This window comes from Acinonyx jubatus, chromosome C1, assembly GCF_027475565.1.
Source record: "Acinonyx jubatus isolate Ajub_Pintada_27869175 chromosome C1, VMU_Ajub_asm_v1.0, whole genome shotgun sequence".
NCBI classification, from domain to species: domain Eukaryota; kingdom Metazoa; phylum Chordata; class Mammalia; order Carnivora; family Felidae; genus Acinonyx; species Acinonyx jubatus.
In genome coordinates this window covers 24,949,331-24,967,462 of record NC_069381.1, presented here as the reverse complement: position 1 = coordinate 24,967,462, position 18,132 = coordinate 24,949,331, and the positions used below count along the sequence as shown (strand labels likewise).

At 47.4% G+C, this 18,132-nt stretch overlaps 1 protein-coding gene across 5 annotated transcripts in view; it reads left to right on the top strand.

The window, feature by feature from the left end:
- The window catches only part of PHC2 (polyhomeotic homolog 2), a 115,575-nt gene that overhangs the window by 76,690 nt on the left and 20,753 nt on the right, over positions 1–18,132 (top strand). For 4 of the 5 annotated variants that reach the window (XM_027059747.2, XM_027059745.2, XM_027059749.2 and 1 more), the window contains 2 exons: positions 7,671–8,071; positions 8,323–8,488. In XM_027059747.2, the coding sequence (XP_026915548.1) occupies positions 7,671–8,071; positions 8,323–8,488 (567 nt within the window). Of the gene's footprint in view, positions 1–7,670; positions 8,072–8,322; positions 8,489–12,691; positions 12,943–18,132 lie in introns of those variants that run through there. The other variant, XM_027059752.2, reaches the window with a different exon arrangement.

The following is an 18,132-nucleotide window of genomic DNA, read 5'->3' as shown; positions in this document are numbered from 1 at the left end:
TGCAATGCCTAGCCTGTAGGAGGGACTCGATAAATAGCATGTTAATGACTTCTGATAAGACTGACTCTGACTCCATGGGGGCCGGCAAGACCCTCCCCACATTGCCTGATGAACCACTCTAATCGCTCATGGCTTCCCTACATGGATCTCCTGCCTCCTCGCCCCCACTCCTACCCTTTTGTGACTCACTTGACCTGTCACGTACCTTTTACCTCCCTGCCTTCTGGTATAACACTCCCTCGTCATTGGCCTTCCCTCCAAGATTACCTCCAAAGGTCTGAGCAGCCTCCAACCACTATTCCAAGGCCAAGGCTTGCCATTTTCCTTGGTGCCTACTGACTTGAATTATTCACTTGCCCATCAGCATTTTTGAGTGTTTGTTGTGTGTAAGGCGCCGTGCCTCATTTGTCAAGTAAAGTCAGTTTTCCCTTAACGCACTGCATTGCAGAAGCCAAGTGGAAACCAGTCTCAGTTCTTGCTTGTAAAATGGGAACACTGCCCGTTTGCTTCATAGCCTCATTGTTATGAAGACATGAGATTCAGATTACAAAAATGCCTGGAGAGGTTCAAAGCGACATGCAAATAGCAGATCGTATTTGAAGAATAGCTTCCATCTGATAAGCATCTACTAGGTCTGAGCAAAAGCAGTAGACCTTTTTGTAATTCAAACATAATATTCCAGGGCACATGGGTGACTTAGTCGGTTGAGCGTCCGGCTCTTGGTTTAGGCTCAGGTCATGATTTCACGGTGCGTGAGTTCGGGCACCATATTGGGTGCCTTCGTTGACAGTGCAGAGCCGGCTTGGGATTCTCTCTCTGTATCTCTCTCTCTCTGCGCCTTCCCTGCTCACTCATTCTCTCCCTCTCTCTCTGCCTCTCCCTTGCTTGTGCTCCCTCTCACTCTCTCAAAATAAATAAACTTTAAAAAGAAACTTAAGATTCCATGTGATGCTAACATCTACTCTATGTGGTATATATTACCACTTACAGAACAGGAAATCAAGATGCAGGGAGGTTAAGCAATCTGTCTAAGGTTGCACAGTCTCCAGGTGGCAGAACCAAGATGCAAACCCAGATCTGACTCTAAAATCCACGCCGTTAGCCACGTACCCTGTACTGCCATCCCTCTGCCAAGGGTCGGGTCAGGGCAGAGATGCAGCAACCAGTTTCTTTATTAATGTTCCAAGCGGCCTTATTAGGAATTCTGCTCACAGAGGATATTTGGTAGTTTTGCCAGGCGCTGCAGAGCGGGCCGAAAGACATCAAGGCACAGGCAGGCCACCAGAGAGTGCCCCAGCAGTTGGCAGTCCTGTTTTTATAACCTAGTTTCTTCTTACAGGGAAACTGCCCTTAGTCTCCACTTTCCCCCTCAGACTCGTGGTCCTCAGCACCAAGGAACCACATCAGAGAAACTTCGTGTGGCTGCTGCTTTAGGTTTCTCCAAAAGGAGCCTCCGTGTCTATCTGTGTGTGCGTGGAGCTCTGACTCTAACGTCAGCCTCAATCTCAGTTACCCTCGAGGCCTGATCCCATGAGATCTCTTCAGAGAGGAGCAGCCTCTGGCGGGTGCTAGCATAATCTAGAAGCATCCTAAAACTGCCTCCTCTTCTGGCCCCTCTTCTATAGAGGCCCTGAGTTCAGCTGTACGGGATGCCCTACAGGTGCCTGAATGCACCAGGGTATCTTAAGGCTCCGGGTCCCCCACATGCTATTCCTTTTGTCATCTTCTTAACTCTGAGTCATCTTTGTTTTTTAATTTTTTTGAAGTTTATTTATTTATTTTGAGAGAGAGCATGCGCACCAGTTGGGTTAGGGGCAGGGAGAGAGAGGGAGTGAATCCCAGGCAGGCTCCTTACTGTCAGCGCAGAGCCTGACACGGGGCTCGAACCCACGAGCCGCGAGATCCGCGAGATCACGATCTGAGCCAAAACCAAGAGTCAGACACGTAACCGACTGAACCACCCAGGCATCCCTTAATTCTGAGTCATCTTAAACGTTGCTTCTGGGAAGGCTTCTCTGCCCTCCTCAAGCTGAATCCCCATTTCTGTGTTCTTGATATCCCATGCTTCTCTCCTATCGTCACATTTACCAAGATACGCCGAGTAAACATCTCTTTTACTAGATTATAATGTATCCTAGGGACCATGTTTCAGCCAGCACCAAACATAGTACTTGCTTTGTAGAAGGTGCTTACTAATGTTTGCCGAGTCAATGAATGGTTAAAAGCATCTCTTCATTTTCTAAACCGTGAAGAGTAGTGGGCAGCAAAGAATTATGTCATCTTCTCTCACAGGCATCCCTCCCTCACCCAGAGACCAGGTAACTCCAGTAACTCTAGTCCATTATAGCAGAGTCCTAGAAAAATAAGTATACAAGAAAGCCTGCAACCCATGAGGAGATGTTCAATATATTTAGGGACAAGCTTCCATATATTTTGGGACAAGAGTCTCAGCATTTCTGGGGCAGTGAGCTGTTTCTTGCATAGTTGAAGCCTTGAGATCAATAGAGATTAATTATTGATGAATTCTGACAGTGGATGCAATGAAGGGGACCTGCCAGTAATCCCTCCTGCCTGGGGGACCTTAATCCTCTTGTTGCTAACAACCAACTGGTTTGGGAGCAGTGAATTGGTCTCTTGAGATTCTAAGCAGTGTTCAAGGTTGGAGCACCAGACGGGAAGATGAGCATGGCCTAGAGTCTCTCCTTCTAGCTTACATTTGACCATAGGACATGGCAGTGCAAAGCAGAGAGACCTTGGTGTAGCTCAGAGAAAGGGAAGAGTCCCCCTGGCTGTAAGTCCTCTCTCTTTCTGGGCTCTAATTTGTGGAGGCCCTGGGCCTGCCTCTCCCATGCTCCATAACAGAAAGGGCTGATGGGGCCTTCCAAACTGATGAGGCCTTCCAAAGTGATGGTTGAGGTCCTTTGGAAGCAACCCTTTGCTCCTTAGGAGCAGTGGACTTCACAGCAGGAGGGGATGGGGGAGCCACAATGGGTGCAAGGGAGAAATGAAGTTACTGGGCATTAGGAAAAATTAAGAAAAGAGAAAAGAGACTTCTGTGCATTAACATTTCATAAACTAATATGCCCCATCCTAGCTGTAGGGAAGAGGGGCATGGCCTGCTCCAGTATCATGGCTGCAATCAGATATTACCCTTGCCACCCCACACTGAGTGGGAGGGCATGGCAGAGGGAGAAGCATTCATTGATCTTACCGTGATCACCAGCAGACGTTCGCTAAGCATCTCCAAACATCTGGAGTATCATGTCAGACAATGTAGAAGGTGAAAGACACATAAAAATCATCCAGCTAAATTAAAGCACATATCTTTAAAAAAAAAAAACAAAACATTTATCTATTTTTGAGAGACAGAGCATGAGTGGGGAAAGGGCAGAGAGGAAGAGAGAGAGAGAGAGACATAGAATCCGAAGCAGGATCCAGGCTCTGAGCTGTCAACACAGAGCCCGACGCGGGGGCTCAAACACTCGGACCGTGCAATCATGGCCTGAGCTGAAGTCAGATGCTTAACCGACTGAGCCACCCAGGTGCCCCAAAAGCACATCTCTTAAATTAAAAAAAAAAGAAAAGAAAAAGAAACAGAGAACATGCCTTTGACTGAAAAGGATAGTTGGATAGATAGGAAGTACACACACAAAAGAGTAAAAGTATTGCCGTTTCATTTAATCTAGGACACCACTGATTGTGAGGTGTGGCATTATTTTACTAAACTCTAAGGAGGAAAAGCACTGCCATTGAACCAACAGCAACCGCGATATGCATGCCAATTTAAGGGATGTTATGTTAAAATGAGAAGGGGAATAAGAATCAATTTTTAAGAATCAAGGAAATATGTATACAAGATAGTACATGTTAAATCACAAACGAATCCAAACAAACAATAAAAACTTTCAGGAATTCTGAGGGAAAACCCATAATTGAGGGTTAAGGCAAAGAGGGAGACAACAGGAGCTGAGCCTGAGCCAAAGAAGCTTAAGCCTTGGATCACTGAAGCAGAAGGAGGGCATTCCAGAAAATGGAAGCACTGAAATCAAAGCCAAGCAGGCACGCTAGGATATGACATTTTATGGACAGCAAGTAGAGCAGTTTGGGTGGGTTGTGAGTCAGTGCAGGAAGGTAGTGAGCGGGGGTTGGACAGGAAGAGGGTCTTCAATAAACCAGGGTGCTGCTTAAACTAAAATGATCTGTGGGTTTGTATCCCTCTCATCCATGCTCTGGTTCTGAAGAGGAAAAGTTTTGTGGAACAAACAGAGTCCCACCATGTTGTCATTCATTCATTCATTCATTCATTCATTCATTCCCCAATACTGATTGAGCATCCACTAAATCCAAGGTTCTTTGGATGAAACAAATGAATCCCATAAATTCTGCCTCTGAAAGGAGATAAGTCATTTACTGAAATAACTATGAAATAGGTATCATCATTACCCCTTTTAAAGATGGTGACACAGAGGTTCAGAGAGGTCAAGTAACTTGCCCAGCAGTGTACTGCTGGTAAGTGGCAGAGCTAAGATTCAAATCCGAGCACTTTGACTCTAGAGCTTATCCTTGACCGCTGGACACGCTGCATCTCTGAGGGCCGTGCAAAGCAGAGAGATCTTGGTGTAGCTCAGAGAAAGGGAAGAGTCCCTTGGCTGTAACGGCAGGGAAAGGATGACGAGGGTTTGATTTGTGTGACACTCTAAGCGGGATGAGACAAAGCACAAGTTCTGTACAGGGGACAGTGAGTAGTAGATTGCTCTGATCAAAGAAATAATAAAAATTCAAAGGTTGTAATGAGATCTTGAATGCCAAGGGCTTTAGACAACAGACAAAGGAGGATCCCCGATGGCTTTTAATCGGGGGTCAGATCTGTGCACTAGGAAGATTAACTTGCAAAAGAAAGATTACTTGGCAATCCATAAGATGGATTATAGAGAGAAGAAACAGGAATCAGAAAGACCAATTAGGAAGTCATTGCAATACTTTACATAAAAGGACTTTTGAGCCAGGATAATGCCAGAGCTAAATCATGGTCTTTGCTTTTTATTAACCTCAAAAGGTTACGGGTGTACACTCCCCCAAAATACCTTCGGTCTTTGATCTGTGAACTCATCTACGCCTTCATGAGCCTTGTTTCCATCCCTAGCATACGCTAGCATCATCTGTTCTAAAACAATGCATCCAGTTTTCCAGGAGCAGCGTAGAGGGGAGAGAGTGGGCCGGACGGGGAGGCCCTGGGATAGAGGGCCGCAGGCCGGCGGTCTCTTTTCCAGTCTTGTCAAGCAAATGCGTATTTTCCCTAACTGTACTCTGTGCGCTAGAGATCTAGAACCCTTTTCCTCTCGAATCTTCTCACCACCTTATAAATCCCGAATTTTCAACTACTTTCCTACGAGAGCCACCCTCATCAGATTAGAGCTGGGAGAGACTCATGCGCTCACCTTGCCCAAACCTCCTGTTTCAGATAAAACTCTGAATCCCTGAGAAGGAGCAGGACCCGCCGTGGGCCACACAGCCAGGGAGTAGCGGGACACGCTACTGATGCTCGGCTCCCTGCCCTGCACCTGCGCCAGCTCTCACCTCACAGGGGCAACCCGTGGAGCGGCTGTTCCCAGGGCAGGAATTTGTGACTTTGTACTGAGAGACAGAGAGGTTTGCTTGCTTTTTCAGTGATAATGCCCATCCTTCTACAGGTCTTTTTGGCCCCTCGAGCCTAACAGGGCACCACGTGGCCTCTTTGGTACCTCTCCAGTGACTTGTTGACAGTCATCTTAAAAAGTCCTGATTGTTTAGTTTGCCTGATTAACAATTCTGATTGTTAAGTTTTGTGCCATTCAATGTGGAATTGGGAGACAAGGCTAAAGTTGGAGGCAGGGGCAATTTATAATCACCAAATAAATGCCTACTGGCAATTTCCATCTGGATGTTCCACCACCACCCAAACCCAGGAAGTTTCTCTAAAAGCCACATTGCCTTCCAGAGTTTCCCTCTTCTGTATTCACTGTCATCCAGACCATAGCCTGTGGGCTGTCCCTTTTCCCTCTCTCGGCCTACAGCAGTCAGCCACCATGGGCCGCCTTGTTTTCCTTTAACACCTCTTGTTTCCCTCCCTTCCCTTCCCTTTCCTTTCTCTCCCTTCCCTTCCCTCCCCTTCCGTTCTGTTCCATTTCCTTCCATTCTGAATGGCATTCTCCTTGGAACTCTGTGTTGGGCTGTGATGAGATAGTGTGTGTAAATCGACAAACTTTAAGAAAGAAGCACCCCCCCACACACACACACACATGCTCTGAAATCTGTTTGCTTTGCACCTGTAAGGATCATAGGATCCTTTTAAAATGTTAGCTTAGGATCCCAAATTTGCCTTTATCCTTGTTCGATGGGAACCTTTGGTTGTAAAAATGCATTTGTGAGCTTCCACCTGTGACCCTGTGTATTTGTAAGACACAGCCCCTCCCTGGTGGCTCCCCTCCAGCTGCAGGGCCACCGTGAGGCAAGACACATTCAGCTGAGCTAGCTGCCCTCATGCTAGGCTCGCCTGGATGCTGCTAGACAGAGTGAGGAGGAAGGACAATCAATCTCTGAGCTGAATTTCTGAATCCCTAGTGTATACAAGGCATGAGCTAGACGCTGAACAGATTACTAAAAAAGTATAAGAATCCTCACCTCCAAGAGAGGGCCTGGTTAAAATGGGAGAAGAAAAGGCTAGTAGCACATGACAACACATGAACTGCAGTTCAGGACAAGAAGTTTATTTCCTTAGCACCCATCTGATGTCAGGCATTATTCCAGGCTCTGGCTAAAGAGATACAGAATAGTTTCTGACCACAAGGAGTTCATGATCTTGAAGGGAAGGGAGCTAAGAAGAACTTACAATGCGCTGTGATACACGTTCTTATGGTAGATGTATAAGTCCAGGATGCTTTGAGAACCGAGACCAAGATTGAAATCATCATTTTAATTATAGCTAGAAATGATTGAGCACGACCGTATGCCAGGCACTGTGCTATGAACAGTATGTCACTTGTTTTTCTCATTATATTCACACAGTTTTTTTCTCATTTCATCCTTACAACAACTTTCTGGGCAGGAACTATTTTTATTTCTGACTTATAGAGAAGGAAGCCGAGGCCTAGAGAGGTTAAGCAGCTAGCCCGAGGTCCCTCTGTATATAACAGAAGGAACCAGAAGCCCAGCCCCCATCTATGTGAATTGGCTCTTCCTGGAGGAGGCCCAGCCTGAGCAGAGCCAGAGGGTGTGAATGAACAGACAGAGCTGGGCTGGGCGATGGGGGGGCCACACAGACCATAGGCTGGGAGGCAAGTGAGCCAAGGGCACAGAGGAGAGAGAGCACACGGCACCCTGTAGAATCCAGTGTTCCTCTGACCAGCAGGCATGGTCCAAGAAGGCTTCACAGATGAGGTGAGCTTTGCTTTGGGCTTTGAGGGGCAGCCAGAGGGAACAATGTTGCAGCACAGGAAGAAGGCGAGGAAACAGAGACAGCTGCGCCATGCCAGTGGCCAGGCAAGGCTCTAGGTGAAAGCTGAAAGAGATCAAAGCAGGAGACCTTGAGTTTGGGAAGCCATTGTGATATGGAGGTGGGAGGGGCACAGTTGGGGACACAGCAGAAGATGAGGTCAAGCCGTGCCCCCTGACCTGCTCTTTCCCCCCTTCAGCCTACGCTCAGCTGCAGCCCCACCAGCTTCTCTCGCAGCCGTCCTCCAAGCACCTGCAGCCCCAGTTTGTGCTCCAGCAGCAGCCACAGCAACCAGTGCCACAGCAGCAGCAGTCACGGCTCCAAGCCCAGCCCCAGCCCCAGCTCACCTCGGTCCCCCCCAGCCTGGCCCCGCAGTCCAGCCCCGAAGCCCATGCCATGCCACTAGGCCCAGTCACACCCGCCCTGCCGCTGCAGTGCCCCACGGCCAATCTGCACAAGCCTGGCAGCGCTCAGCAGTGTCACCCTCCCACGCCAGAAGCTGGGCCTCACAATGGATACCCTGAAGGCCTGGCCCACACCCCTCGCAGGCTCCAGCATGCTTCAGCTGTCATCTTACAACTGCAGCCCACTTCACCAGTGGTGAGTAAGCCAACACCAGGGTCCGAGGAGCAAAGGGGGAGGACAGCTCGGGCAATCCCACAGCCCCCTTTCGGATGTGTTTTTGTCAAAGTCCTCTCTGGGTGTTCCAAGAAAGTAAAGGGGCCCCTCCCTAATTTGGGGCTGGCTGAATCTTAAAGTCCTCACCTGCTACCCCAAATCCTCAGAAGACGGGGCGTATCCAACGATGTAGAGGCAATTTATGGGATGATCTCTGTCTTGTCCCTTAACAGCCCCAGCAGTGCACCATGGATGACTGGAAGGAGGCGGTACCTGGGGAGAAGAGTGTGCCTGAGACTCGCGCTGGCCCATCACCACATCCCCAGGCGATCATCACGGCCATGCCTGCAGGCCTGCCTGCCCCCAAGAGCCCTAGTGTCCAGCAGTCCCCAGCTCACGGTATGAAGTGGGGTGGGGCCCTCGAGGGAGGGGAGAGAGTTGGCTTTCCTTGCCACTCCCTGGCACATTTCAGTTGGGCATCTGGCATGGGCGGGTAAGCCATTGCAAGCCCACGAGGCAACAAGGGAGCTGGGTAGGTGAAAACAGAGAGGAGGAAATGGGAAGATGAACCAAAGCTAAAGAAAGGGGACACAGAAGATATAAAAGGATAGAGAAAGGAAAGTTGAAAGTTCTAGACCCAGACTCTGAGACCTACATGTCACTGCTGTCAGATATGTTTGCATATCCATATGCCAAGCTGAGGGTTCAGGCAGGTCTCCAGTTGTCTCAGTTCTCTGCTTCATTTGGTAGGAGAGGGAGTTCTTGAAATTGGAAATATGACAAATGGCTGCCGTAGATCAAAGATACGACAAATGCCTAGGAGGAGCTAGAAGGGGATTCAGAATGAGTTCAGCTCGTGGAAAGCATCTTTGAAAGAACTGCCCAGCTCTGGGATCCCCAAGAGTCTGTGAGTGCCCAGTGACAAGTGGCCCTTCTCCACGACTGGGTTTCAGTCGGAGGATCCCTCTACCCTGATGAGAAAGTCCCAGCATGATCTCTGCCTTCACAGCGGTCCCTTTGCCTTCCTTCCCCTCCCTGCTGGTGTGCACAGCAGTCTTGGCCCGGATCTGTGACATTCTGAGCAAGTCAAGGAGGCAGTTCCAGTCATCAGACTAGGTGTGCGCTGGGAGCCGGGGTGGGGAGAGCCAAGAGACAAAGAGCATGGGAAGTCAGGAGGGAGAAATGAGAAGAAAAGCACTTGGGGACAGAGTAGGGGAAAGGGCTATGAATGTCCTAGAAGGAATAGAGGATGGGATCAAGGAAAGGAAAAGCGAAAAGAATGTGGAGAAAGAACATCAGGAAAATTAAAAGACAGGAAGGAGGTTATCCGTTCTCTTGGCACACTTGCAAGAGTAAGGGGTTCACCAATTTGAAAAGCAGCCCATTTCACTGTGGAATCGCTCTAATGATCAAAAAGTTGCTCTTCAAATTGAGCCCGAACTAGTTCTCCTGGAACTTCTACTACTGGCTGTGACTGTCTCGTGAATTGTAACAGAGTCCCTCTCTGGCAGTGTCTGGAGACAGTTACCATGTCTCTTTCCCCTCCCTCCCATTGAAAAAAGGAAAATCTCTAGGCTTGCATAGCTGAGATCTTTTGCCTTTTTTTTTTTTTTTTTTTGTTACCCATCCGGTGTCAAGACCTCCCATTCCCACCATCTGGTCATTCTTGTTTAGCCACATTCTACCTTTTCATTAATTCTCCCAAAGTGTGAGCCCCAAAATTAAGCACAGTAATTCCAAACGTAAAAAGCCACCAGCCACCATAAGTTGGCACCTGGACCTAGCTTTATAAGCCTTTCAAGGGGCAGGACTGTTTCCTGTATCTGCATGGTATGGTAGGGGGGAACTGACATTTGTTTGAACACCTATTGTGTGCCAAGGACTGTTCCAAGATTTTTCTGAACTCAACTCATGATACCCCTGGGAGGTCAATATTATTGTTCCCATAATTCAGAGGATGGAGTAAAAGCCTGCAGAGGGTCAAGGTCCCACTGCTATTAAAGTGCAGTGCCCTGACTCTGGCTCCAAGTATAACTCCCTCACCTTCCTTCATTAGCATGATACACCCAGAGCCCCACATTAGCTCCTGGGATGCAGGGGAATGACACCCTTGGTTCACCGAGCACTGAATCACCTGAATTCCAGAGGGTTGGGTTTGGGGTTTATTTTTTAGTTTGTTTTTGAGGTTTCTTGTTACATGGGCTGCTATCATTCCAGGTCTCCTCACTCTCAAACTTGTACAATTTATATTTTGAGCCAAAATGTAGTTAATTATATCTGTTAAATGTTATTTTGTGAACTCAGCCCATAGCTCCTGCCTAGCCAGAAAATAGTAACAGTTAATAGCTAATATTTACTGAGCCTTCTCTGCCGGCCTTTTTGTGTATTTCCTCATTTAATCCTGACAGTAACCCTCTGAGACAGGAACTTTTATCATCTCCATTTTAAAGATAAGAAAACAGAGGCACAGAGAGGATAAGGGAAGGGGCAGGAATGTTTTATATCTGAATTTTGTTATTCATTATATTAACTCCTCTGCTTAACTTTGCCACCTGTAAATTATATAGCATGTTCTCTTTGTCTTTAACCAATTTGCTGATAGAAATATTGACTAAGACCCGACTGAGGACGCATGCTCTGTCTGCAGGTTGGTGATAACATACATTCTTTGTTCAAGTACATCTTATCCCACAACTCCTAAATGAACTGACATTTGCCTAGCTTTCTCTATCTTCTCTATAAAGCTCTCAAAAATCTCTTTCTGAAATCTATACATATAACAAGCATCCTGTTCCTAAGGTACTGTCTCTTGAGAGAAGTAAGCTTTGCACTCCGTGGAAACTATTGTCAACCACCCAAGTCTTAAATATTTATCAATTCTGTATATGTTTGCATGCCTGCTCCATGCAAAGCACTGTGGGATGGGAAGTAATATATAGAGAAATAAGGTCTGTAACCTATGTTCAAAGAGCTTAAGTTCTGCTGGGAAAGATGAGAAATGCACAGGAAGGAAACATACAATAAAAACCAAAATGTGATAAATGCCATAGAAGGATTATATGTAAGTGCTTTAAAAGTTAAGAGGGAAAAGTTACTACCACGTAGAGATTATCAGGGTAGATCACTGGGAGGAAGTGGCGTTGTTCTAGAGCAAGGGTTGGCAAACTACATCCCAAGGGCCAAATCCATCACAACACAAGTTTTTGTAAACCATTGAACAATGGTTTTTACATTTAAAAAGTTTTTTTTAAGAATCAAAAGAATACTTCATGATATGTGAAAATTATATGAAATCTAAATTTCAGTGTCCATAAAGTTTTATTGGAACACAGCCACACTTATTCATGTGGTCATGTGTCTATGGCTATGTCCTGCTACAACAGCAGAGCTGAAGAGTTGCAACAGAAAAAGTATATCCTGCAAAATCTAAAATATTTGCCATCTGGTTCCTTACGGAAAAAGTTTGCTGACCATTTGTTCTTGAATCCAGAGTTTGAAGGATAAGTGAGACCTAGACATGCAGAGTTGGGGAAAGGGCAATCTAGGAGGGACTAGAGCAAGTAAAGTCAGGGAGGCAGGAAAATAGAAGTCGAGTATTCTATCCTATGTTACCTTTGTTTATAAGTGTGAGAAAGGAGGTTTGAAAATTCGAGGAAAAAAAGGAATAAGGAAAAGAGGGAGTGAAGTAAACAGAGCATATAAAATAAATGTAAGACGCAGGAACAAAGAAAGAGGGATGAGGCCTGAAGGAAAAAGGCAGTGGGAAGGGAGAATACGAATGCCAAGAAAGGCAAGAAAATGGGAAAATGTTGGGAATAGAAAGAAGTCAAGCATGGAGAAAGAAGTTCGTGTCATCTATTCCTGATAAAGCTGGGGGGCGGGGTGGTGAGAAGTGTTGAGTCACCCTTGTACATCTTTGGTATCCCCTGCAGCTCCTAGCGTTATCTACTGACTAGGAATGTGCTTGCCACGACAATTCAGTTTAACTCAGTGTGGTTTAGGAAGAGAAGTAACATTTATTGGGCTCCAACTGTGTGCCAAGCACTGCAGGCAAATTGAGTAAATGTCCTCACTTAACCTTCACAGTAAGCCTAAAGAGTAAGCATTGTCCCCGTTTATGGAGGTGTAACTGGGTCACTTTGGTCATTACTTAACATCTGTGATCCTCAGTTCCCAGTGGGGAGAATAATGACTACTTGCAGGGTTATTGTGAACCCTAAGTGGGAATGCGTGCGCGTAGGGCTTGACACACTACTGCTAGTCCTTATTATTATTGCTCCGAATTGGCGGGGCGGGACTCCACAGTCCACCACCGCACTGGGGACTTCCGACGGGCCGCGCGGCGCTCGCCTCCCTAAATCGAAAGCCCAAGTCCCTAACCCGCCGCCGGGCTCGAGGCGCCTTCCGGAGGGCGCGGGGCGGGGCCGGCGCGGCTGCACAAAGGAAACGCGCGGCCCGGCTTCCGCGCCGGCGCCCCGCCTCCCGGAGGCCCCGCCCCGCATGACCCAGGCCCCGCCCCGCGCCGCGCCCCGCCCCCGGCGGAGGCGGCCGCGGGAGCCCTGCCGGGACGCGCCGCATTGTCTCCGCGGCGGCTGCAGCCCTCGAGCGCCCGCCGCGCGCGCGCAATCCGGCCGCCGCCCGCGCCCCCGTCCCGGCCTCGCGCCCCCGCCGCCCTTTGTTGACGCCGGCCGGGCCGGTGCGGTCGGATGCGCCGCGGCAGCCCCGGGCCCCGGCTCGGAGGCTCCCGGCGGAGAGGAGGCGGCCCGCCCGGGCCCGGGACCCCGTGCGAGGCGGCGCCCGGCCGAGGGGCTGCGTAGGCCCCGCCCGGCCAGGCCCAGCCGGGCCCTGGACAGGTCAGTGTCCGTGGCGGGGGAGGGGTTCACGCCAGGAGGGGGCCCGCGGCCCGCGCTCGTCGCACTGGAAGCCGGGCACCGCCCTCCGGTGCCACTCCCGGCCCGGGCCTGCTCGGCTGCCAGGCCGTGCCAGCCCGCGACTCTCGCCCTCTCGGCGCCTGGGAGGTGCCCTCTGCCTCCCCCGTCGCCGGGGACCCTGCCTGCCCCGCACTCTCCCGGAAGCCGCTGTGTCAACCTGGGCGTGCCGAACGCTTCCGTGTGTCCGCGCCCCTGCCCCCGGTCCCCGCGCACCCCACCCCCACCCCCGTCCTCCGGGGACGGCCATCCACCGGGGGATGGACCGGCCGTTTAGGGCCAAGGCTGCTGCCCTCCGCCGCGCTCTGTTGGTAGGGGACTGCTTCGCTTGGAGGGCCTGCCGCTTCGCTGGAGAGTTTTGTTTTTAATCTAGTTCAGTCTCACGAGGTTTTTAATTGGATGGAAAGGGACAAGCTGTTCTGTGTCTGTCCTGTCTTCCATTTTTAGAAGAGCGTTTTCTCCCTTTCTGTGCCAAATGAAGGTATACTGAATTGTGGATTCTTTACATAAAAATCGGGATTTGCGAGATTCTGTTTAAATTGAAGTCCGCAGAGAGGGGAATAATTTGCCCAAGGCTAGGTTGCCATTAGTTTAATGATGAAGCTGCCATCTGAACTCCTGGCCCCTGACTTCTATATCGTTGGATGCCACCAGTCAGTGCCGGTGATCCCACCTCTTTGTCCCTTCCCCACTCCTGCCTTCGATACCTAAACAGATTTCAGTGACATACTTTCAGTTCTGATCAACTTTCCTTTCCTGCCTACTCCATAGCCAGAATGTTCCCCTTCTTCCAGTGCGGTCTGCAGACACACTCTTTTATTCTTTTTCCTGCTTTACAAATCAGTGACAGCTTTCCCCTTAGATGTCTCCCATCCTAGGGCTCTAATCCCCTCCATTAGCATATTGGGCCCAGAGGATCCCTTGTTGTGAAATAAGCAACCGACCTAAATCCACCATATGTCCCCGATTTTTCTAGGACAGCCCCAATTTAGAATCTTCCATTCCATTGTCCATCAGCCCAAGTGTCTTGATTTTTGGTTTAGAAAATAATGTCACTTTAACTGTATCAGACCCTGCTGTCCTGGCCTTTTCCAGCCATTTGGCTCTGGGGCATAACTGGGTAATCCAATTACCATTCGCCTGGGATTTTTCTTCTCCTCCTGAGTCAACCCAAATGTTGGAACTGCCAGGATTCCTAGGTGAGTCTGAAAATGACAGGCTAATGAAGGAAAGAAATTCCTTGTTGCACCTATATTTCTGCCTCCCTGCCCTCCCCATCTTTTATTCCAGTACAGGGCAGCAGACCTGTGGCAGTGTCTGTGGATTAGGGCTTAGGTTTAGGTCACGGGGATGTAGGGTTTCATATCATTCCATTGTAAAATAGGAAGAAAGTAACTAAGTGTGTTGATTATAGGGCAGAAGGTTCTGTCGGGAATCTTAAGATGCCTGCACAGCTAAGTAGTTTTGGTTTCACCCAGATTAACACACTTTTATTAGGCTCCTGCTTCATGTAAAGCCTTGCCCTAGGCACCGTGGAGAATATAAAAGTGATTTTCCCACGTAGCCCCCAACATCTGGATCTGTATTTGGAAATATCCACCCTTTTTGAATCAGCTGATAAACTGTTTCTCACTGTTTCTGTCCCTAAATTCCAGTCCCTGCAAGGCAGGAACCAAAGTTTCTGGTTTGGCTCATTCCCAGGGGCTGGCTTGTTTCACAGAGGGTCCAGCAGATGGGTAATGGTGCTCTTTTGGCACCTGCCCTTTCCAGGCACTCTTCATCATGGGAGCCCTGCCCACCCAAGATCTGTTTCTAGGCTTGTCTACACACACTGGGAAGGATAGATGCCTTTTCCCCTCCAACCTTAATCTTGAGAAAGTAAGTGGTTTCTTGCTCTGTATTTCTGTTGTTCTTGAGTTGGTTTCTCAGTTACCCAACTGTGTTTTGCTTGAGCCGTCTCTCCTGTTGTCACTCCTTTTTTTTTTTTCTTTCCTTTTTTAAAGCTGTTGTTTTACTGAGATGTGGCACATAGATGCTTCAGGAACATTGGTATTTCATCATGTACTCACTGCCCAGCTTTTTCCAGTTCTCTTCCAGGTCCTGACATAATTTCTAATTTACCTTTGTCAAGCACACTCAACGTCTATTATTTCCACTTCCCTCAAAGAAAGGAGGAAACTCCAGCTCTTCTTCCTCCTGTCCCTGTAATGATTCTCCTGGCTGTAGGCCTCGTCAGCTATTGCTTCTCTGCCTGTCAGTAGAGGATAACCTTTTAGGAAGCTGTTGTTCTGCTTCTCCGGACATAAGTCCTCTGTCACTGACTTTCTAGTCTAAGCTGATTGAACCTGAGACTTCTGTTCCTGCCACCAAGACCCCCTCCCCCATCTATGACCCTGTGCCTGTTACTCACTCTGGCTCAGCCCCAGAATCCACTCTTTTTCAGACCACATCCTTCTTCCTGCCTTACTCATTTCCTGCCTCAGATACTTGGGATCCTTTAGTTCTGATCTTTCCAAGGGAAAGAGAATAAACTAAGAGAAGAGGAATACACGGATAGATGGTCTTATAAACTTGAGCTGTTCTTTCTCTGGTCTTACACACTCTCACGTAGGCTGTCCCCTCCCTAGGTTTTCTTGTTTAAGAAAAAAAGAAATGATGACTGTCTCAGAATTAAGAACCCCCACGTGTGAGTTCATGTCTTTTTGTCTTTTTTTTTTTTTTTCTACTGTTGTGAATGTGGAAAGACAAGAACTTATCCTCAGACTCATCCTCTTAAGTTTCTGCCCTCCTTTGGGCTGTGGGCCTCAGGCTAGCCATTTGGTAACCATTTGCCAAATAAAGTTCACCCACATCCTATCAGAGTCCCTTGCTGGATCAGTAAGCCAAAATAAAATTTAAATTTACAAAACTAGGGAGTGCAGTGGTGGTTCGAGTTCTGATAGTGCTGCCCCACGCTAGTAGGCTTTTTACCAAGGGTTTTATTTCCCCCCCTCTTCTTTGAGTCATTCCAAGTTTATATTAAAGTTTCTCCCAGCTATTCAATGTCATTTGATCTCCAGACAGACTTGGTCCCGCCCTCAAAAAGATTCTCTTCTGAAAAGATACATCTACTAGAGAGGAGAGTCGGGAAATGAAAATAAGGAGTCTCCATGAATGATATTTTCTCTTTTATTCCCTTTTTTTTTGAGCCATTTGGCAACTGGAAGATGAAGATGATGACTTTCTGTGGTCAGGAGGAATGTCACCAAAGTGGCTGGAGAGAGGATGCTATTGTGTTTTCCACCCCCGTGGAAAAGCAGGCTGGGGACTGCTGCCTTATGCAATCTGCCCTCCTGAGGCCTTTGTGCCAGTAACAGAAATGACTCTCTCTGCAGTGACTTGGCACCTTGTTTGTTGGAAAACATGGCTGGACTACCCCTCAAAGTGGATGTATGAACGTGTGTAGCTTTAGGTTTTAAGAGCTTCTGTGGCATGGTTCAGACTATAATGTGAGTCACCATTTAAAGATTCTGCTGTGTTTTATGTTAAAAAACTAAGAAGTGTGCCTATTTAAGATTACTTATTCATCTCTCGAATAGATGCAGGTTTCATTTTGAGCACTAACTTCTTTCAGAATTTCATTTGGAATTACTAGCTACATCAGACCACTGATTTGAGAAACTCAGAGGCAGACCACCTTGAATTCAACTTCATGACACTTGAGGAGTGGTTAGGAAACTAATCAACCATTTGTTTATCCAAGACAAAAACATTAAAGATTCTGGATTTTGTCCCATCAGTAACAAAAGTAGAGAATGATAGACGCAGCCAAGCAATGGGCTGTTTTATAGTTAAGCAAGAGTTATACAGTTACGAATGTTAGGGGTTTTTAAAATTTTTTTTTAATGTTTATTCATATTTGAGAGAGAGAGTGTGTGAGCAGGAGAGGGGCAGAGAGAGAGAGTGAGAGGAAGATGGATGATCTGAGGTGGAGGCAGACTCTGTGCAGACAGCACAGAGCCCGACGCAAGGCTTGAACTCACGGACTGTGAGATCATGACCTGAGCCAAAGTCGGGTGCTTAACTGACTGAACCACCCGGGCGCCCACCAATGTTAGTTTTTGAAGATAGAAGGTGTAGTAAGAACCATAACGCATAATTTAATACATTGTTGTGTGATTCATCCTAAGATCATCTCAGCCAGCATGGTAAACTTAACAGGTTTTTTTTTTCTTTCCCCTTCCAAATTATTTATAGTTCGTGAAAAAGGATGTGCTTTTCTTTCAATTTCCAGATAATTTTTTTTTTTTTTTTTTTTAGTTTAGATAAGTCTAGAAGAAGAGCACATTCTTTCTGCATTGCCAGAGAAAGGATTGTTATTAAACAGGGATTTCCAGTTCTGACATAAGTTCAGATGTTGAAGAGTATTGCCATTTACTATTAGGACAGCCTTTAAAGCAAATATCTGTTTTCTGGATGATTTTCTCCTCAGCAGAGAAATTTATTATAGCTTCTCTTAAAAAGAGATGACTATCAGATGGAGTGTCCTAACCAGCTCTTCCCCAGTAGATTAGGAGGACCGGGCTTGACACTGAAGATCGAGACTATTGGCAAAAAAATGAGAGCTCATGACCACTGGGGGTTATTGTTAAGGCCCTAGCTGCATGGCTGTTATGTCTCAAATACTATATAATTATCCGTAGTTACTGATATCTTGAGCGTATTTGAAACCATCCGTATGTGACCTAAATCCATACAATCCAAATCTATATTAATCCAGTCTATACTAAAACATGTTTAAAACAGTCAAAGTAAATGACATTTCAGATGGAAACAAAGTTAATACCAGTCAAATACTGTTTTTTAAAAAAATCGATTAAGTCTATATTTTCAGGTCTCCAGTGGTTAGTATTAATCTGTTCTGTCAGCTGATTGGTAGGATAGGAAGGTGATTGCAGACTTGGACAATGGTTTTAGGAACGGAGTGATGTTTTCCAAGAGCAGAAATGATCGGGAGGATTGGTTTGCAAGTTAATATCATCATCCCATTATATAGATAAGACAGCTGAGGCTTAGCTTTTTCCCCCTCTCTCTGTCTCCCTCCTCCTCCTCCTCCTCCTCCTCCTCCTCCTCCTC